The following is a 23,612-nucleotide window of genomic DNA, read 5'->3' on the forward strand; positions in this document are numbered from 1 at the left end:
CAGAGAGCTGCCCCCAAAACTGAGCATTGATTAAGTGCCTAGTCTGTACTATACTGTTCTAAGCTCTGGTGACAATAAAACAAATAAGACACGGGCCTATATTCATGGAGTTCCTGTCCAAGAAGGGAAATAGAGTGAGAAGATAGGGAAGCCTATTTAGTGCAGTTGCACAGAGATGCCCCGGTTGCTGTGGCAACACAGAGAAACTATACCCATCTTAGACCAATGATACAGGTTCAGGGTGGCCAGGGAAGCCCTCTTGGAGGAGGGGATACTTGAACTGGGTTCTGAAGGATGAGTAGGAGTGATCCACGGGAAGTGTGGGCAGAGGCTGTTTCCATGAGAGGGAAGCATGTCTGAGTACTCAGGGGCAGGAGAGCAGATTCTACAGACAGACGCTTGGTGTTCCCAGGCTTTGCTGCCGCTCTTTGATGGATGGTTGGGCAGTGCCAAAGAGAGATAGCTCCGTGTGGCAGAAAACACAAGGGATAGTTTCAGATTCAGATCTGGGTTCTAGAGTCTACTCTGTCACTAACTAGACATGTCCACCACTCTTGATGTCAGTTTCCTCTAGAGAACAATAGGTAGGTTAGACCAGACAATACATACGGTCTCACTCTACAGACCTAAACTTGGCCTGTGAGGCCCTATGTGATCTGGCCTCTTCTTACACCTTTGTCCTCTATTTATATCCTCGTTCTGTTCAAACCACACTGGCTTCTCTGTCCCTCAAACACGTCATTTGTTTCATTCAGCCCCAGGGCCTTTGCACTTGCAGTTTCCTTTGCTGGAATTCTGTTCCTCCGGAATATTTTGTGCTTCCTTTATTTTTTTTTGATTTAGTTCTTAACTCAAATGTCATCACCTTAAAAAAGTTTTCTCTGGTTATATCCTTAAAGTACCCCTTCTCCCTCCAAGTCACTTTCTATCTTATCATTCTGTTTCATTTTCTTCGTGGTACTTACCATTCTCTGAGACTAATTTACTTGTGTACAGGTTTGTTGTCATCTTAGTTCACATTGTCTGTGCGAACTCCACAAGGTGAGGACCCTTGTCTCCCTCGAGCACACTGTGTCCCAGTGACTTGGAGCTCCCAGCCCAGAGTGGGCACTCAGTATGCGTCTGCTCAATCAATTAATTTTCTAGAGGGACCCACTCACACTTTGTGGATATTCTTGCAGCAAAACCAAATTATCCGCCATAAGGAAATAATCATAGGAAGCCCTTTAAAATTAAAATGTGGGTCCCCAGGTAGATTTTAAAATGTAACTTCAATTTTTATAAAAGATAACATTTTATAATACTGTACTTCTGATTTAAGTATACTGCCTATGTGAAAATTCAGGTCATCATCACAAATAAATTGATGGGTAATTGTTTTCATTACAAAGACAGTGCCTATAGAACACCCAAACGGCTCTCCAAGGTCATTATGTAAAGTCATTATCCAACTTGCCCACAGTTTTGGGGAGTCCATAGAGCAAGGAGGCAGCAGAGTGGGACCACACTGGGCACTCACCACAGTTCTCCTCGTCCGCCCCATTCCCACAGTCATCCTCACCGTCGCAGTGGAAAGCTCGGGGTAAGCACTTGGTGAGATTGCCGCAGGGAAAATATCCCTTTTGGCACAAAGGAGCGATCGTCCTACCTTCAGTCAGTGCGAAATCTATGTGAAAAAGAGGACAAAAATCTCACGTAAGAGAAACAAAGTGTTAATATGGCCAAGATCTGTCCACATTGTCCTACTTAATTTTCACAAGAACCCCATGAATTGAGTTTGCCTGGTGTTATTCTTAATGCACATTTTTCGGAGCAATTTTCTTAATGATAGCATTTCAAACCACGATCCCACTCAACACCAGCTAGACCAAGAATGGGAGCAAGGTTCGTGTTGAATTCACTTCCGCTGCAAGGTCTTAGTAAACAAAACCAAATGTATGGCCTTACTTTGGTATGAAATCAAGGAGTTGTCCACTCTTGGAAATAGAAAGGCAAAATCATAAGCTACTAGGATCCAATAGATATTTAGATTATTTACTTATTAATTTTTTACGAGAAGGATTTGAGGTGACATAATAAAAATATATATGCAAAAGGAAAGTTCAGGTGTGAGTTAGAAATCCAGAACCACATTAGAATAAGGGGAGATAATACTAAGCAATAATATCTAACACGCCTTGAGTTTGGTGTGCCAGGCACCTTGCACAGTGGATATCTTAGTTAATCCTTCAACCAGCCTGTGGTTTGGGCGATTTATCTTTCATGTTTCAGAATTAGGGAAGTCAAATATCTTGCCTACAGTCATTTGTTTGGAAAGTGACACAGGCTTAATCTGAGTCATCCCTCTGACACCAGCGGCCACTCTTAACCATTGTGCTATGAGGATATCAATCGAATCCGGAACCTGAATTTATTTCAGGGATCATAAGTCCTCAATGAGGGTCAGTTAAAAATAATCTTCTTACGTAGGGTACATAAGAGAAGACCAATGAGAGTTGAATAACTGCTGGGTTCAATAAGAGAGTAAAGAAAGGAAATATAATTAACATTTACAAAAGTACTATATCTGTGGGTAGCATGACCAAGACAATTCCAGAAGTTTATATGTAAGAGACGTTCTTTCAATTTGGGGAGAGTACTTTCCAGAAAACAAAGAGATACGATTGTAAAGTGGCTAGTAAAATTATGAAATTCATGCATTTTTTAAAAAGGAGTTGAGGTTGAAACCTCATAGACATCGAGTGAACGTAGACGCAGGGATGGCTGTATTTCATCATGACTCACAGAAGGGAGCAAGGGGTGTTGGCACAGTGCTCCTAACCACATCACCAAAGGTTGGCATTATGATCAGGAATTTCCTTGGGTCTGTGAGGGGGATGACTTTTTATTTTTAACATAACAGAAGGATAGGGAACAAACGTTCATGGAGCATCGTCTACTCTGTGCTGAGTATTTCCTTGTTACTTTATTTAATGTTAATGGCAACTCTGTATAGTTGGTATTATTACCTCCAAATAATGATTAGGAAGTGACTTCTCTGGTTTTGGGGAAAGTGTCCTTATGAGGTCTGGGTTCTCCAAGTAAATGCTGCTTTGTGGAATGATGTCCTCCCCCCCAAACCCCTCAGGGGACTCTCCTAAAGCAGGTAACACCTCCTGGCCCTCATTGTTTAACAAATTATGCCACTTGTTAGAGGGCAAAAGTTTGAGTTTAGGCACTAAAGCTATGGCTCAATTACAAGTGCGCGTTAGGCTTTCAGTGATATCATCTGAGACGGTAAGTGGATTATTTGAGCTTTAGTGGTTTAGTTCTGATGAATTTGGGCGTCTCCCAGGCATGTGACAGCAGAACATCAGATGGAAAGGTGCACACTCCTTCCCTGACTGAGGAGGGAGCCCCAGAGCACGGATTTGGGGTGTTTTCTACCCGCTGCTTTTTTGTTCTTACAAAAGCAAAAACTATTTTCTCTGCTATTGCTGCCCTGGTGGATGAAAGATTTACTATCAGCCACCATGCATAAGACCAGTCAAGTCTGTGACTATTTTAGGCAGACTTCTCCGCTGCATGGTGCTGGGGCTGGCTTGTTAAGCCTGTTCACGCAGGGAGAGGCATACTGAGTCATAGATTTCAAAATCCCTTAACTTCTTGCTTGTAAAGATTTCTATAGAAAGCAGATTTATAAAAACTAGTAGTCCTCCTGTGTTTGGAACATGAATGAGTGGGAGTCAATATATCTTTGTGTTGTGGCTTTGAAATTTTTTTAAGACAGTAACTCACAATTAGAAATAAATTTTGTATGACAATCCAGAATACACCCAGACACACCCATGCACCCCTCACAGACTCATACACACACCCCACGCCCACACTAACCCTCCACACCCTACACACACAACCACATACACCCACATACACCAGCACACATCCACACACTCAGCCACCCACATCCACATCCATATACCCACATACACCCACACACCCAAATACACCACATACACCAGCACACATCCACACACATCCACACCCACATCCACATCCATATACCCACATACACCCACACACCCAAATACACCCACGTACACCAGCACACACCCACACATTCACTCACATACACCCATACATCCACACACCCACACATGCCCATACACCAGCATACACTCACCCCCCCCACACTGACCAACATACCCACCCACACACACCCCACATATCCACCCACACACACCCCACACACCCACACCCACATCTACACGATGGAAACAAAACTTCTTGAAATATTACTTACCTTTTACTATGTGGGATGAACTCTGATCATTGCTATTCTATCTCATTCACTTAAAAAGGGATCACAAACCACTACATTGATGTCATGATCCACTGATGGGATGTGACCCATTATTAGAGAGTATTCGCTGGTGCTAATGCACTCCAGAGACCATCAGACCTGGATTAGAATTCTCTCTGCCACTCACTAGCTGTGTGCCTTCCAGCAAGCTACTTAACCTCTTTAAGCCTCAGTTTCCTCATATTTAAAATGGAATTAATGTGTCTCCCTTGTGTGTATGCTTTGGGGACTAGAAAAGCAAGTGCTTGTGAAGTGCTGGGAGCACCTGGCCCACTGTCACCCTGGGTAAATGTTGGCACCTAGAGAATTTCCACACCAGGTAAGAAAATAGAACTTAAAGAAGGAATCTCTATGTAAAATGGAAGTTTGTTGCATCTTAGCATTTCATGATTTTTTAAATGTGACTTCTATGAAAGATATAAAAGGGCCTATCTTATAAGCTTCTTCCACTTCATATGATTCTATCTTAAAAGCCACATGAGCATATATGATTTTTATGTTAAGCAGCCTCAGGTCTCTTTCAAAAGCTGACGGAGGGTTGTAAATGATAAACAATGAAAATGTCCTTACAGCCTCCTGACAGTAATATTTTCTTCATGTTTAGGAGACATGACCAAGCATTTGATAAAACAGAATTTGGAAATAAAAAGCTGAGGCTGTGTGAGTAAGTTCTTTTAAAGGTGGTATCTTGGGCTTCCTTCTGGGGTTTTTCATGAAGCTAACCGTGAGTTCCTTGAGGGCTGGACCCCACCAAATGCCCAGCTCACGAGTGCAGACACACTTACAGGCAGAGGCAGACAGTCAGCTGTCACAGAAGAGGATCTGAATCATTTCCTTTTCCCTCAAAAAATAATTGAGTTGCATCTAGCAAGTACGGGCAAAGGAAGAGGAAGGGAAGGACTGACCATGTACGAATAGAATCTGCCAATTGCATTTTTCGTAATTCTCTATTTTCCACCCCAGAGAAATGTCTTCCAGAAGACATTTCAAAATATAACTTTCATGTGGAAGGAAGATAAATAAGTGAAATATATTCCCTACCCCTTGTTCTCTGTGCCCTAAATCCTTATTGTCTAAATTAGTGTCTTCCTTGGTGCTCAATTTTTTAAATGAACAAATAAATTGAGTCATTTAGGAATTAAAAAAAAGGACTAGAAGGAAGAGCCCTTTTCAAAATTTAAGCTTCCTAAAGGAGACTAATGTTGTTATTTTGATGACAAAATACTGTTTAGTCTTCCACATACTTCATTTATCATTCTGCTCTGTCAGTATACAATTTAAAAAATAATTAAGAACTCCTGCTGTGTTTGGCACGTCCTGAAAAAGAATCCCTAACTGTCTGGAGAAAGCATATTCTGCTGTCTGTTCTCCCTGCCATCTGTGGAAGTGGAAAGAGACAGTTTTTATTGAAACTTGGGGATTATAAAAGCGAGGATGCCTACGTCGTAGCAATGTTGATAGCTTCGGCAGCAGTTTCCACGGGACCCCTGCCAAACACACAGCCGAGGGGAGGTTCGAACATATGAAAGTGAATTGCTCAGTAATGGTCCTTCCTCTGTCTTCTGGTCAATATCCTGGATGCATCTATGAAAAGGGATTTTAAAATGACTTTTGATAGCTTCTAGCAGCCAACTGGACTGCTGCCCAGGGATATTTGTTGCTTCCTTCCAACACTTTCCCCGGGTTAGTGGGAAACATCAGGTGAGAACAATGTTTTAGTTCCTCAGTTCAGGAATCGATGGAGTCTTTGCTTTCTCTGGTTCTCTGCCAATGCTAGTCCTACATGAAGCTAAAAAAAAGTCTGTGTCCTCTTTGTCTGGTGTTCTGGCTGAGACCTCCCACACTAATGCCAGACATGACAAGATGACGACTCCATGGCCCTGGGAGAGCACTGGGAAAAGTGTTGGCCAAGGAGGCCACTTCCCAGAGTGCACCACTCCTGGGGGTGTTCAAGTCAATTCAGACGACATCGTCACTGAGGAACTCGGTGGTACTGCTGGGTGACTAGAAATCACAGATGAAGCCTGTGCCATTGACTCTAAAGAGCCAACTAACTGCAGCACCAGAAAAAACATTAATTTAACATCCAGGAGATGTTAACTGAGTGTCTACTATGTGCCGGGATTGATGTCAGTCAATAAGGCAGACAACGTCCATTCCTACCTGGCCCCCAGGTGCTGGGATCTCTGCGGGAACAGCAACACCGTTCTGGGCAGCTCCAGTGAGAGGCAAAGGTGAATCCAGCTCCACCTGAGTCCACCTGTCCGAAGCCCCCCACTTCTGCGGAGAGTCTTGAGTTTCACTCAAAGCCCACCTTTGTGGGGTACATATTTTATTGTTTCAAGGAAACTAGGAAAGACTTTCTAAAAAGGCTTTTATGTGAAGGTGCGTAGAGATAAATTGGCCTTTTGGTTGTGTTTTTTGTTTTTTTTTTTAAAGAAACTTGGAAATCTAATGCTTTTATGCTACTGTTTGGTCCTCCCTGCCCTGACAGCTGGGCCACATCAGTCATTGTACAGGATTCTGATCCAGTTTTACTCACACATTTACCCCCATCTTCTTCCCATTTCAAAGATTCCTGCCTTAGCTGAATTTCTCTAAACCCCTATTTTCGGCAGTGTTCTTCTGGCACAAACCAACCAGCTCATGCCAGTGAAGCCCCTTGGGACTCTACACGCATATTTTCTGCATGAAATTTTACCCTATCTCCCTCTTCTGATGATTGCCTGATGTTTGAACAGACAGATTTGGGGAAAGGGTGCCTGAGTTTGTGGAACAGAGGGTAGGCACAACACATTGTGATTTAAATTGGTAAAATAAAGGGAATTTCGAATTGCCAACATCATTGTCAGCAGGGACGGATTTCAGCCCCGCACCCGCCTTGCTGGGTGCCTTTGTGTGTGTCACAAACTGAGCGCTGCGGCCCTGATGGGTTGTAAGGAAACAAGGAAGGCTTCTCTCCCAAGAGTGTTTCTTCTGTCCACTGGTAAACTGCCTAAACTTCACTTTTAGAGATGCATTCTTTTAGGTTAAAAAGCTTATCTTTTAGTATTTAAATACCCCATCTTATTCGGCATGATGTGAGAGACCACCTTCTTCCTTAAACCTCCCTGAGCACAGAGACCTCGGAGAACACACGAGTGGGGCGGGTGAAGACCATGGGAGGGTGACCGTGGAGCAGATAGGCAAGCTGACACCTGACGGTGGCACGGAAAACGTGGAAAGGAGAGAAAGTGATACCTTTATTTATTAGCGTCTCTCTTCTGATTCCTGTCTGATTCATCGACTGCTCTGTCTCAAGGAACTCTCACTATTCTTGGCATTCTCCAAGATTCGCCCCAACCATGAGCACATACATAGGCGGATGCTCAGGGATTCACTCTGACTCGCAGCTACTTGCCAACTGTTTCACTTTCCCTTGTTTTGCTCTGCTGTCCAAAGCGGGTAGGACGGGAGTTGTCAGAGAATCTCCTCCTACCCCCACCAGGTTCCGGGGAGCCTCCTGGGCCCGGGAGGTCTGGGAGTCTGTCGGGGGAGCCTGAGTGGGCTGGGCTTCACTGACCCATTCTCCGTAGGGTGATTGGGAAAGGACCTGGGACAGGTGGGAGGGCAGCTTGGCTCTAGAACATTCTGGGAGCCTCATCCCAGTCTTGTGCAAGCAACTATAAACATCTGAGGATGAGTAAAGGCCTGGGGGGGCTGGCTGGAATTGGTCCACCTCAGACTGTCTTCCACCATAGTGGAGGCCCTACCCCAGACGGGGTCTCCCAGCCCACGCTGATCTGAGGGCTCCTTCTGACGGCCCCTACCCAGGTTCTCTTCGCCAGCCATGGTGTAGGGAGCGGGAGTACAAACAGGATATTCCTTAAAATGCTACCCTGAAGATAAAACCAAACCAAACCAAACCAAAACCCAAAAAACTTCCATCAACTTGCAAATTTTTTTTTATCTAAATTTTTTTTTTTTTTTTTTTTTTTAGAGACAGGGTGTCTCTCTGTCACCCAGGCTGGAGTGCAGTGGTAGCATAGTCATAGCTCACTGCAACCTTGAACTCCTGGGCTCAAGCAATCCTCTTGCCTTAGCCTCCCGAGTAACTAGGACTATAAGCGTGCACTAATTTTTTCCCTATATTTTGTAGAGACAGGGTCTTGCCATGTTGCCCAGGCTGGTCTCAAACTCCTGGTCTCAAGCAATCTCCTGCCTCAGCCTCCCAGAGTGCTGAGATTACAGGTTTCAGCCACTTCGCTCTGCCTCGTCTTACAAATTTACCTGTATCCAAGACTGCTGCATGTGTCCGGGCAGGACAAAACTCCCACAAGTTTGGGTGCTGTTCACATAGACTCCTTGTGCAGAGCCTTATGGAAATCACACAGTCCTAGTCCAGGGCCCTGGATGCTCCTTTTAGGATGCACAAAGGATGGAGGTCTCCCTTCTCGTCCACAGTAAAGCCTCCCATCTGTGTTCTACACTCCACTTGACCTCATTTTCTCATACTCTTTCTTCATTAATCATTTCCTTTCTTTCCTATAGTTTCAATATCTCTATCTCTCCCTGTATTTTTAACAATGGTCTTATTCAATCAGCTCTCATCTTCAAAACAATCACATAAACCAGTCAGCCAAGCCAAATCTTGTTATATCCACATGCCTCTAGACAGACACACTCTTCTCCCCTTCACAATTAAATTTCTCGAAAGTACCATACAAGTCAATATCTCCATTTCCTTACTACCCTCTCATTCTTAAATCCACAGCTTCCAGTCTTGGCCTTGCTACTCCACTGAAATTCTTCTCACCAGGATCATCAGCATCCTTTTTGTTACTAAATTCAACAGTTATTTTACAGTCCTCATCTTACTTGTCTTCCTGCAGCTTTTGGCCCATCCAACCACATTCACCAAGTTGAAAACTTTTTGCCCTTGGCCTTGTGATGTCTCACAGCCCCGGTTTACTTCCTGTTCCTTATTTTCTAAAGGTTCCTTTCCCCCTCTTCATGTTCTTAATTAATCAGCTCCTTGTTCTTTGTCAATATCCTGAATGTCACTGATGTGCATTAGGTCAGAGGTGTCCAGGCTTTGCATTTCTTAGACCAATAAAAGGACTCAAAGAATTTAGAGGGACTTGCAAAAAGTTGCTAATGTTTTAGTTTGTCAAATAAGGATATGTTTTAAAAAGCTCTAAGTTGCCATGTATTTTAATATTGATCTATAAGAAACATAGTTAAAAATTAGAGAGAACATATCCACAGAAGAAAAAACAGTCCTTTCAAAGGAATACATGTAGCTTTATGAAGGACGAAGTAACTTACGCATGCTCATGATCGGGAGAAACTTTTGTGGTGACAGCAGTGGTCTGGAACAGTGTTTGGAGCCGTGTGTGAGAAAACAGAATCTGGCAATGAGACCAGAATTCTTTCAGGAGGTTAGCCCTCTGTTCTCTAACTTGGAAACATTTTCTCCCAGTTTGTCGCTTGTCTTTAACTTTGCTTAGGAGCGACTCCAGGGATGAAACCGAGCCGTGTGGCTCAGATCCTGACTTTAAAATAATTATTCACCACTATATAATATATACATGTAAAGAACCTCAACTTGTATCCCCTAAATCTATTCAAATAAAAAATAAAATAACCATGCAAACTAAAAATAGAAGGTAACTCACTTGATTTAATTAGGGCATCTATAAAAACCCATACCATATGATATATTTAACTGTGAGTTTTTGAAGGCTTTCTGTTTGACATTGGGACCAGGACAATGATGTCCACTATTACTGTATGTATTCCTTATTATACTGAAGGACTTTAGCCAATGCAGTTAAGCAAGGAAAGTAAATCAGTGGTATAAATACTGTGAGAGAAGAAATGAAACTGTGATTATTCATGGCTGGTATGACTATGAACATAAAAAGTCCAAAACAGTAAATTATTAGTATTAGAGAGTTTAGCAAGGCTTCTGCAAAGTCAATTGTATTTTTATATATCAGCAAGAAACAATTAGAAAATGAGATGTTTAAAAAACACAACTTATACTATAGCATCTACAGTGTTATATATTTAGGCATAAATCTAGCAAAAATGTACACAGTACTTATGTAAAGTATATGCTATTATTGAGAGTTATAAAAGCCCTAAATAAATGGAAGACAATATTTTGAAGATGTCAATTCTTTCCCCAAATTGATCTGTAGATTAAAACAATCTCAATAAAAATCCTAGGGGTTATGGAGAAGTGGATTCTCCTAGGCACGTGGAAACACAAAGGGACACAAAGAGCCAGGCCAGTCTTGGGGAAGGAGACAAGGTAAGAGAACTTGTCATCTGTGCAGCGAGACTTAGTATAGTGGTATGAGAATTCAGCCAGTGTGGCATTGGTGCAAAGACTGAACAATAGGCCAACAGAATAGAATAGAAAGTTTGGAAAAAGACAGAGCCATGAACATTTGCATTGCAGAGCAGTGTGGGAAGGTGATAAGCACTTCCAGGTGGGTATGAAAGGTGAAACAATAGAGTTTCTGGAGAATAACGTAAGAGAAAATCTTTATGACTATGGGGTAGAGATCTTAAGGAGAATACAAAAAAAGAAAAACCAAACAAAAGTGCTATTCATGAAAGAAAGATATCTAAATTACAATACATTAAAATTAAGGACTTCTATTTAAAACAAAGAAAAAACAATCATTAAGAGAGTGTAAAGGCAAGCTGCAGGGTAAAAGACATTTGCAAAGGGCCTGTAATGAGAACATATACAGACACCCTACAAATCAATAAGGAAAAGATTAGCAGTAAATAGAAAAATGGGCAGGAGACTTGAATAGTTACTGAATAAAAGAGGATATCCAAATGGCTAAAAACATCTGAAAAGGTACTAAATCTAATTCAAATCAGGGAAATGCAAATCAAAACCACAATAAGATATCACTACAGATGACTAGAATGGGTATAATTTTCTTTTTTTTAATCCAATACTACACTATTTGGTGAGGATGTGAAGCTATGCAATCTCTCATACACTGGTGGGAATGTTAATTGGAACAGCTGCTTTGCAAAACAGTTTGTCATCATCTACTAAACTCAAAGCTTTGCAAACGCTGTGAGTCAGCAGTTTTGCTTCTAGGTGTGCCCACAGAAATGAATGCACATGTGCACCAAGAGGCTCATACAAGAATACTCACAGAAACATTATTCACAATAGGCCCAAACTGGAAACAATCCAAATGTTTTTGAAAATTAAAGTGGCTAAAATTGTGTGACATGTTCTTCAACGAAGACTATATAGTCTTAAAAATGAACAAACTAAAGCATCCAAAGTGATTTCAGATCAAGTACAACCAGCAGATAGTTCTCTATTACTTTTCCAATTATCTTGTATTCAGTTAGCAAAACATTCCTGGAAGCCCTGATTTTAAGATAATAAAATATTGAGATTTTAACATGTGCTCTTCTGTATCTCAAATGCAATTTTTCTCCTTTTCCACTTCCTCTTTCTTTGATATTCATCTCAGAAGTCATTTCTGTGAAAACCTTATTGACACTTTCCAAGACCACTCCAGAGTACAAAATTTCTCTTTTTCATCCCAAACCATCATGCATATTACTCTATTGTAGTATTTATGGCTCATTTATAATTACAGATATTTTCTTTTTTCCCATAGTTCACTGTACCCCATTATTGAAAAGAAATTTATTTTATCAATTTTGATTCTCCCAATGGCTAGAAAAGTTGTCAGTTCTTAGCACCCAGCAAATGCCTCAGAAATTATTGTCTAAACTTAGTTAACATTTTCAGGAATAGCAATGTTGTTTCTATATGTGAGTGACATCTGCCTAAATCCCTATACGTGGGAGCTGGAAGCATGTAGGTACTTTGATGGCCGTCCACGTCAGAAGCTAAGGCCACACTTGGGGGTACACCTGTTGACTGTGGTATCAGTGTGGGTTAAGTACATATGGAAGTTTTATGCTCATTTTCCTTTTTCATTTGTCTTACATCAGTACATCAGGGTTTTTTATTTATTATTATTGACATTTTTGCTTGAAGCCATCTACTATGGAAGAGGAGAGATGGCTAGGCCTCTCCTAATTTTCCAGGGAACTCTATGTAGGTTGGGGTAATGTAGCTCACATTAGTATGGAAAGCAGGTCACCGCACAGGTCGTTGCCTCATGCTTTATTCTTTACAAAACTTACAATTCACACATATAATGGGCAAAAATAACACCACATTTGTGAAACCCTGTGCTGTTAGAGAGGGCAATTTATTTTTTCCAAGTAAATAATTTTAGCTTTAGTTATTACAGTAAGAGCAGTATTTTAAACTGGGAAACAGGAAACAGCCGTAAAGGAAATGGCTTTGAATAAGAGAACAGAGTTTTTCGGTAACACTCAGTATAGGTTACTATCCTTTTCCTGCCTATAATAAAGTTTACATAAAGACTATCATCTCACCCTCAGACAGAATTTGAGGCTTTTAAAGGAATATTTTTTTTGCAGTGGCCCTCAAGGCAGAATAGATAAGAATCAATATTTTCTAAATTTCTTGTATATCATGAATTTACATAAAAGGAAATTAGGAGTACAAATATCTGCAGTAATAAATATACTATTTTTAGCCTATATGGTTGAAACAGAATGTCCCAGGCAAGACATGACTAAGAGACAGAGAGATAGGCAATGACCAAGATGATGTCCAACGGCTGGGCCATAATCAAACAAAAAAATGGATAATGACAACTGGGTAATAAATGAGAAAGAGGATTTGGCCCCAAATCAGAAGAGATTCTTCCTTAGCCATTTGTGTTATGGGCTTATTAATTTTTTCTAAAGGCAGGACCGGTAATTAACATCAAGAATGAGCTGTAGGTAAACTTGCATAATATTTATAACTTTGGGGTTGCACTGTCTGTAAAGAAGCTGGATATTGATTATTAGACAATGTAGGTTCAGCTAGTCCTTTGCCAAATACTTAATCGGCCCCTACAACCCTCAAATTTAAAACGCCTTTTCAAGTAGGATTAATGTGTTAAATCATACAGGTGAACCCAACTAGCAATCCTGATATACACAAAGAGTATAACAAAAATGTTAAAATCTCTTACAGAAAAAAAATCCCTATTTATATTTTGATGTGCTAACTGCAATACCAGTGTTTCCAGAGGCGTGATCTGTGGACTGTATAGGGCCATCAGATCACCTGGGGTGCTTCCTAAATATGCGGAGTCCCCACCCTAGACCTCTTGAATCTTCAGGGGCTGAAGTGCTTCCTAGAATCTATTTCTTTGATGTCATCACAGGTGGGACAGGGAGCTGGGACTGGGTTTGATGCCAGCTTGGGAAAGGGACTGAATGCGGCCCCACCGGCAGGGGCTGGGTCCTTCGTGAAGCCAAGCACTGGGACTGAGCCCCTGGCAGTGGGTGGGGGATGGCCTCGCTCTGTCTGACCACCCAAGGTTGTGATTTGAATAATGCCCCGTGCCCATGGCCAGGAACAAAGGCAGAGGTGGTACCTCTGCAAATGAACCTGAGATTTGGAACTGGATCATGAGATGATAGAGCTTTAAAGCATAGTTTAAAATCTATATGATTAAAATTCTCAAAGAACTAATGACAGGAAGAGCATCATGAAATAAAAATGGAAGTTTATAAAACCAGAACAGACAGCTTTAAATACAGTTGGAATTATTGAAATGAAAAATATAATCAAGTGAAATAAAAAAAAAAAAACAAACTAGAGGTGGAATAAAAAATAAGCTGAAATCAGAGAAAGGGAGAATTAGTTAACATCATCTTCTCCGTATCAAACACATTTGATTAACACTGAACTTCCCTGGGCAAAGCAAATAGTCGCCACACAACTGTTGAGTTGACGTGGCATAGGCAGTTGGTGATCTGACCAGGCTTGACTGCTAGTAAGGTCTGTATCACTTTAGCAGAAGAGACCCATTGGAGAGAGATGTTGCAAAATTTATAATATTTTAATTTTAGAAAGTTAATACAATGCATATGCTATAAATTATATAACATTTCCAACTATGGGGCAAAATGCCATAATCAAACACATTAACATTTTTTCATAGCACAATGTATGAAATATTACAGTAAGCACATGACTAAAGATACTAAATAGCTTCTGGTCAATTCTGACCAGATTTTGTAGACAAAAATGATCAAACTTTCAGTTTTCAGAGCTTTCTGGATTTCAGAATTGTAGACAAATCACCATGGACCTGGAAGAAGGGAGCACTCAATGTTGAAATAATAAGAAGACATAATTCTTGTTTGATTGTGTTGGGTATGTGTTCCAGCAATTTGAGCAACAGAAAAGGTGACCACTGTCTGGGCCAGGACACGTTGGGGATGGAAGCAAATGATAGGAAGGGGGCAAAGGCCAAAAACAGGGAGACAAGGACGATCTAGGAAGCTCCTGGGGCGAAAGCTCAGCAAAGACACGAGGTGACTGGAGGCGAGGAGGATTTGAGGAAGGACAAATTGAGAGATGTATTTCAAGGTGGAAAAAAAAGAGACAGATGTGAACAATCGGGATGGAGCAGATGTGGGGATCAGAGAGAATGGGATGTAGCAAAGACAAAGGCAGAGCTGGGTAAGAGAAGACTTTAGCGAGCAAAGAGTTAAAGAGCAGAGACAGGAGACCAGAGAGGGAGATTTCAGAGGCCAGGAAACCAGATAGAGAGGGACAGATGGGAGCCAGAAGATGAGATGTAGAAAAGGTGGGAGGAGAGGCCAGGAGGGTATCTAAGACAGATGCATCTGGAAGGAGGAAGAGTAAATGGTGAGAAGAGAAAATGTGAAGAGAGCCATGGTGGGGAGGGTGGGGGAGGCAGGAGAGAGGCAGGAACAGGAGCAGAGGAAGGGGCCCAAGACAGAAGAACAGTGGGAAGGAGCAGGCTAGAATTTTATCAATCACCTTGAACATATGTTAAATGCTTTTTATTTTGTAATAAAGTTAATTTTCCAATTGCAAATCATTTCTAGTCTTAAAACATTCAAAAGTCTGTTTATCACGTGAGTGCCGAATCAATTGTTTTATTTTGGTTTGAGGGTACTTTTATAATAGCAATATTGACCTTCGTCACAAACTTTAAAAAAAAAAATACATACTGAACACATGGAAGTCTAGGGGTGAGAAATTGATGCAATATGAATAAAGCGCAGAAAACAGGTTTTTTAAAAGATAATTTTGCCTCTAATTTCACTACTATTTCTCATGTAAAATGAACACATTCATTTTGCCTGATGAACATTAATTCATGTATTTGCCAAATAAGTCAACCAAGCCGTTTTGTTTCTTAAATAGATATAAGTTCCTAAAAACTCTGTGCAATGATCTTTACATAACTACTCATACAAAATCATTCTTTGCTAATTGAATTTTATCCAGGCTACTATTTTCCAGGATAAACATGGGTAATTTTCCAACATCAACTTACTGGAAAGCAGCATCCCAGTTTTGTCTCTAAAATTCAAGTGGCAGGCAATTTTGTCACTTCAAGCGAGAGGCCTTAAAACTCTTTTATTACATGTGGTCACATACATTGACAGTAAGACGAACACATGAGTAAACGTGTTTAGCCGATGTCTTTAGAGATAACGGACCTCTAAAGGCTTTACCTCCCGGGTTCCAGATCTTTTCCCTTCTCCCTCACAGCAGGCTCCGTTCCGCCCTCAAGCAGGCGAGTCCTCAGGATGACTGGCCTGAAATATAATTGATTTTCACAGCTGCCCGCAGCAAGGATGTACGGGTGTGAAATTAAAATTCAGTTGGAAAGCTTTTCTCAAGTAGCAGCCAAGTTGAACTGACATCGGTTAGAAAAGAACCGTCAACGTTGTGCCTTGAACTTGGCCATTAGGGGGCAGTCAAACACTGCTCACCTCAAAATGCTGCTTGGGCACTGCTTTGGAGGACCGCATTTTTTGGAGGTTAGGCAAATTATTTGAGTAAGTAGCAATTGGTAGTTCCCAAGTAGCATCCTCAATACTTGGTGCTTTTAATTTCCTATATAAGCCACATGTTTTTGATTTGTAATATTGTCCTTAATTAGTCCTCTAAACAACTTTATTTTTCGAAGTGGTTTGAGATTGATTAACAGATACAAAGTGAATAAACTACTGATAAATATATGTAAAATAATAAGATATGTTATCTGTAGTTATCTATTAGTGTCTGTAGCTTAAGACAGTCAAGATCATTCATTCCATAGGCACTCCAGGTTGATCATGCCAGAAGAGACAAGACAATCATAGAATTTCTAACTTCATTCTGTTAACATTTGTCCTAAGAATCTATCACAAATATTTACTTAAATTTAAAAAGCAATCTTTACTCTTACATTATGCTAAATAACCTTTGTATAGTTACTATCCAGAACCTTCCATTTTAACCATCTATAATTTTATTGTGAAAAAGAAAAATTTTGCTAATTATATAGCAAATGCTTATTATTTTTATAAGTAGGAGTAAGACAATGTATTGATTAATATGTCTTTGAAAATAAATTATTTCAAACATAAAGGTTTAAATTAGCAATCAAAAGTAATGTAAAATGAGAAAATAAAAATTTCTGGAGAACTATAATTAGTCAATAAATATTTATTAGGTTAGTACTAAGGATCTGAAATATGGCGTTTACTTAGAAATAAAAATCAAACAAAAATTATCTGTTTGAAATTTCTTTTTTTCTATTTCTTAAAGGAACAATTACATTATGGCAAATCATAAAATGTTATTTTAGTAATAGATGTTTTTTAATCTCATAAAGGGTTTAAGCAAAATCAATTAAATACGTTTTCAGTAGTAAAAGCAGCAGTATAATAAAACTGCTTAACTATAGTTACAGTCCTGTACATTAAAGAATTTTTTAAGAGCACAAATGACCTCTGTGACATGTCTTAAATCCAAGAACCTACTTTGTAACTGTTTATTCTTAAAAAATCTTATAAAATTGAACATTTCAAATACGGATAGGACATGAACTTCTGAGGTAAGACCTTAAAGACATAGACTGCTTTTTACGACTGTATTGTATCAAGATGTATTCATATATTGTTTTTCCTTAGATAATACTGAGTTTTTTATGTAAGAGAGATTAAAATGCAAAGTAAAAATCATGCTAGGTGTATGAGGATAACATTTTTAAATAATTTGAAACAATGTTTTAGTATCATTTTAAATTCGAAATAAAATTTAGATATTTTAAAAATCTTTAAAAAATTTTTGTTAGAAGTTTTAAGATGATTGCTCATAAATATTGCATTTTATTTTAAGATTAAAAATATTCAGTTGGAATTCACTTACTGAAATTGAATATTTAAAAACCCTGAAACGAATTTCTCAGAAAATAAGAGTAATTGCAAGTTTGAACTTTCTTTATTCGCAGAGGTTTATCAAAAGTCTTTAAGAAAAAATATGAATTAAAAGAGATACTTTTAAAGAATAATGGTAATACCCCCAGCTTATCTTCAGCATGGTGAAATGTACACGCTCACAACAAAACAAATGTCTTTCTTTAAAACGAAGTGAAGATTTAAGTTTTACTTTTTGGTCGACATTACAATAAAAATGTCACTGACTTGAAAATTAACAGTTTGAAATAAATATGTCCACAACTGAAAACAAACAGAAAATTATCTAAATAGATGAACTTTTATAGATTTTTTAACTTTATTTTAGATAGGTTCACTTTCAGGGAGAAATACTGTTTTTTAGACTTGTGTGTGGCTTTGGCGTGTCCCATCTAACTAGATTTAACAATGAAACAGAGATACTAACAATTACATAAATTTTATGGACATATTTCAACAGATTGACATTTCATGAAACAGTTTTAGTTTATTGATTTGTCATACTTCTAAAACAAATGCTAAAAAAAAATCTCCATTATAACTGATATAGCCGACAGTGTTTTTAAAAGTATTTTATCTACAGCTTTAATAACATAAAAGTGTGTTTCCATGAAAAATTCGTTGCATCTAAAAATTGCTAGGCTGTATGGGACTACAAGCAATTAATGATAATGAAAAGGACAAGGCAAATTTGATGTCAGCCTTTCAAACACCATAATGAATCTATTACAAACATTATAGAACTCCATAGAAATTTTGTATTCTTTGGGAATTGCAATCATTTAAAGTGAGAAAGCAGCAGCCTTACCTTTGACATCTACCAGAACGATGAAATGAAGTAGAAAGAACATTGCAATGAATCTGAGGCTGAAGAAATGCTTAAGACCAGAAAAATAACAACAGGTTTACAGCAATTGAGTTATTAGACATAGCCTCCTCATACCTCTGAAGGAGTTCTGATATAGTAACTTCGGTGCCTCCCATGTGTCTGAGCATGCTCACAGCCAGCCCTGGCACGGGGGGAGACGGACTCCTGTCACTACGCTCGCAGCCTGTCTTTTTCGTTCTTTCTTTTCTGTTTCGTTTTATTTGAAATCTACAGTTGTGTTCTTGGTCATTAATTCATTAAGATGTATAAAGAGAGATATAAATAAGATATATATTGGTAGAGAAGAAACATTTTTTAATTACTTAAAATTTTTTAGCCTCAAAGCATGTGGAGCAATTCGCTCTTATTTAAATCCAGACATCTATAGAAGTTCTTCAATATGAAGAGATACAGATTTACATGGGGTAGGTTGTGATACTCTTCACAAGCATATTTTCATGCAATAAGCAAATGACAAAAAGGTGCTTACTGACACAAAGGACACCCACTTCTGTTCAAATGCACTTACATGTTTTCAAATGACATCTAGAAGGTAACAATAATTAAAATATATGGCCTTGTGTTAAGTAATTACTTACTTCAAAGTATCCACACAATATTTTGAACTTCACCCTCATAATCATATTCTTTTTTTCTTGAAGTGGATAATTTTATTATTGCTTTCAATTCTGTGTTGCACACCTATTAGCAAACATTAATTATAATTTAGTTCTTACAACCTGAAAGCAGCATCCTAAACAGCATAGTTAGTACATGTAAAATATAGAAAGGGTCTTTTGGTCCTAGGATTCTACTGATGCTAATTACAAAGACTTTCATTCTGTTGATGTAATCATAAAGACTTTTCCAAAAAGACGTTGTAGAATTTCTTTATTTCCTTGTCTGAGTATAGATTTTACTAACTGGGAAATATCTATGTAGAAAGCAGTCTGTAGTACTGATTTGGACAAAGGATTTTGTAGCTGAATGATACAGATTCTCTTATATGTTGTTATTAACTCTGTTCGAACAACACTGTTTGAAAAACTATCTTGTGGTAGTTATCATCAACATAAATCTTAAGGGATGGGGTTTTCCTTGTTCTTTTTTTCATTCTAGCTCTGATAGAATAAAAATTCAAACAGAATTTGAAATAAAAATATTTTATTTATCACAAAATTTAGTTAGTTCTTTTCTCTTTTAAGAAGTTAGTTAAATTCCCTACGACAACTTCCAGATACATTTAGATGCTTTCTCATCTGATCTTTCAAACCAAAAGAAAAAGCAACAAAGAGAATAAAGTAAAAGATGAAAAGAAATACTTCAAGATCTTTTTTACGTTTCAAGTACCTTTTTTTCCTTCACTAACCTCGAGGTCTTTTTAGAGAAAAATTGCCCTTACTTCACTTTTTAAAAAAATCAGGAATGATTTGTTTTTCTTATATTTTGTGTTCTGCTGCCCACATGATGGATGCTAGTTTCTGGTACTGAAACTTTGAACATGAAGTTTTAGGTGCAATTAAATATCATGAATTGTCCATCACAAGTCTACTTGAAGTTTAAATATATTTTTCACTAAAATGCAATTTCTGGAGAGAGTAGAAATGTCAAGATTTCAAAGAACTTAGCTTAGACTTCATGAATATTAAAGTTTAGCAGTACATTTAAATTGCTAAAAAGTTGACTCATTATCCCTTTCTATTAGGCTTTTCAATGTTCATCTTTGAAGTATTAACACAAAAATTCAGAACTCAATAATTATAAATAATAGTTAAAATTTTTGACTCATTGTATTTTAAAGGTGGAAAATACAAGCATTGAAACAGCCATTTCATTTAATATGTTTTAACTTTCATTTATCTAGTGTGAATATCCAGCTGTTTGAACTGAAACTTAAATAGTTGAAATGTACACAGGGCTATAATGTATATGTTTAAATAAGAGTTAATGAATTTACCCTCTTCTTAGAGACACAATTGGTCAGGAGCCTCCTGAGAGTGTCCCATGCAGAGCTGAGAGGGGAGATTTGCGCAAACTGATTCATTACTGGATATTAGCTGCAAATTGCACACGTGTATTTTATTGATCTTTGCCTGAATCAACTCATTTCTTTATTCCAATCTCCTGTGGGAAGCACCCATACTTTTGGCAATAATACTATAAAAGCTCATGTGAATATATTATTTACTATTAACATGTAGCACAATTCAATATCATTCTGGCTAATTCAAAGGGGTTTATTTACTAAAAGTACTAATTATCTATTTTTTTGTGGAGAGGGAAGGTGCAGGCATTTTCTTAGTTTCTACTGTAACTTTTATGTACCTCTTAGAAGCCACTGTTAAATATGAAGTTCTTAAATTGAGAACATAATTTATTTCAATATGGTCAGGAAACCCTGATTTTAAAACATTTTTCAGAATTGTGTAATTGTTTACGTATAGGCTATAATTCACTATCTTGCCAAATTATTGTTTTCAATCAAGATATTTACTAAATACCTGTTACACTTAATGATAGTATAGCCTTGTAAACACCTCTCACTTCTACAGACTATATAGTCTTTTATTCACAAAATTTGTGTTTTTTTTAGTAGTTTAGTATCACTTTCTGTTTTCGGGGAAAAGGACATTCAATGAATGGGATATTCAATGAACAAATTACATTAATGGATATGTTTTTTCCTCAAAAAGACAAATTATAGAATAATAATATCAGAATCTCAAGCTCATGATAGCAGGCCAACAGTGGCAATGTTCACTTGAATAGTTTCCTTATCATAAATCAAGTTATAGTAAAACCTTAGTAATTCAGCCATACTAGCTAAGTATTTGTGATTATAACTCTATGTTAGCCTTTATATATGCATTTGTAGCATTAAGTCCTCATTCAACAAGATTGATATTTTGAGTAACATTTTAACAGCAGAAACAGATTTATATGCACCCTGTGGGCAGAGCAAACCTAACTGAATCACATGATCACATCAGCATAGTATGCCCATCAGTTGAACATACCAGTCCTGGTATAGGGTCTGTTTTGATCAAGAAAGTCAAAGTTAAGTGTTCTAATTCTCATGTTCTAAATTTAAAATAATTTAAGTCATGCTCCTGCATTTATCTGGGAATTTCAACTCTTGGCAAGCTCAGCTATTAGGAGCACAGCCATAAACCCAGAGTAAAAATATTGCCAAGGCATCTACTACTGGCAGTACAGTAGATTAGATACTCTGAAAGAACTTCTTGCTTGAAAATACTGTAATAGCTCCTGCATAATTTTTGTTGCATTTCTGGAGCCTTCAAAATGAGAAGAATCAGTTTAAAGGGAAAACACAAGACAAAGCAAAAACCAGATGCTGAAATAGCAATGGAGCACAGCAAACAAATGTAAAAGGCAAGGTTGCCTTGCAAACAAATGCGGATATCAGCACTGCAACTTTCAGGCCAAGCCTCAGGTCAGAGGCCAAGCCTGAGAGCTGAGCCAGAGCCTCCTTAGAAGACCAAGCTGAAGACAGTCTTCATATGAAAGGTGGTGCCCTCTGGCACCTTTGCAAAGGAAACACAAACTCTGTCAAATATCCTCAGTTTAGACCCCTGAACTTTACCCAGGTTAACATCAACCATTAGTTCATTATCAGAGATCAACCAACTGCACATGGGTGAAAGTCAACAGAAACAAAATAGATTTAGAACCCCAAGTACTTCAAATATTGAAATTATAAGTTATAGAATATAAAATATTTAAAGGGAAAACACAAAATCATGAGAATGAGTAAGAAATAAGAAACCATCAAAAAGAAACCAAAAAATTTTCAGAAATGAACAATGTATTTTCAGAATTTAAAAACTCAATGAATAGGCTAAACAGCTGTCAAGACCCAGTTGAGAAAACAAGTTGAATAAGGGGGAGCAGAAATTACCCAGAAGGCATAGAGATGAACAGGGAATAAAAAAATGAAAGAAGACGTTGGGAGAAAGCATGAAAAGTCTCAACATATAACTGGAGTCCCCAGAGGAGACACTAGTGAGGATGAAGAAAAGACAATTATCTGAGGAGATGATGACTGAGAATTTTCTAGAATGAATAAAATACAAGAATTTCTAGATATAGGAAGAAAAACTTTCTACTAGGCAGAAAAAATAAAAACAAATCCAGATCTGGACATTTGGTTTTGAAATTGGGTAATATCAAAGATACAGAGAAGGCTTTAAAAAAGAAACCAGAGGGAAAAGACAGATTGCCTGCAAAGGGAAAACGAGAAAGCTAGCAGGCTTGTCAACAGCAGCAGCGGGAGCCAAAATAAGTGTAGCAATACTCAAAGTGCTAAAAGAAAATAACTGGCAACTAAAGATTGTGCACCCAGCAAAATGATCTTTTAAAGGGAACGTTAAATACAGTCAAGCACAAGATGCACTGAAAAGTTAAGTAAGAACCAAAATGAAAGATGCAGACAAGAAGTTTGTTGGCATTTCAGGGAAGGGAACGATCTGCGTTGTGAAAGTCATTAGGCAAAGCCTGAGCTCTGTCCGTCCTGACTGTTGGATTTAGAGATTAAGAAGCAGTGCCAGCTATTCTTCCAGTGGTATTAAGAAACATCCATAGAAGGCTGAAGGGAAAAGGAAGTAAAGCAGTTCTTGCACCTGCGTGAAACTGAGAGAATGCTGCCTGTACGTACACGGCTAGACCAAAAACAGGGTAGATACTAAAAAAATACATCAGACAAATTATGCTACATTAGATTATTGTTCCCAATTATTCCAATCTCTGTGAAAGGATTATGCACCCCTTCATTTTGCAGTATGACTTGGCAGGACCTCTCAGTAGGTAGTGTATGCTGACTTTTGCATTGGTGATGAGACTTGTTTTCTACCAGCTGAGTGTGACTAGATGTGACATATGCCACCTTCTAGCAGAGGCCTTAAGTATGCTTTCACAGTATGGCTTGGCCTTTTGTGCTCCCCCATTCCTTAACCAGAATGAAAGTCACATGGAGCATGCTTGAACCTGAGTCCAGCCAGGCCCAGAAGAGCCACAGACCCATAGGCCAGG

General features: G+C 38.5%; 1 protein-coding gene across 1 annotated transcript in view; it reads right to left on the reverse strand.

Moving 5' to 3' along the window:
• The window catches only part of RXFP2 (relaxin family peptide receptor 2), a 168,974-nt gene that overhangs the window by 37,066 nt on the left and 108,296 nt on the right, over positions 1–23,612 (reverse strand). The window contains exons 3-4 of the mRNA XM_069466955.1: positions 18,504–18,573; positions 1,520–1,666 (exon numbers count right to left, since the gene is read on the reverse strand). Of these exons, the coding sequence (XP_069323056.1) occupies positions 1,520–1,666; positions 18,504–18,573 (217 nt within the window). The remainder of the gene's footprint in view (positions 1–1,519; positions 1,667–18,503; positions 18,574–23,612) is intronic.

The sequence above is a fragment of the Eulemur rufifrons genome, chromosome 4 (assembly GCF_041146395.1).
Source record: "Eulemur rufifrons isolate Redbay chromosome 4, OSU_ERuf_1, whole genome shotgun sequence".
NCBI lineage: Eukaryota > Metazoa > Chordata > Mammalia > Primates > Lemuridae > Eulemur > Eulemur rufifrons.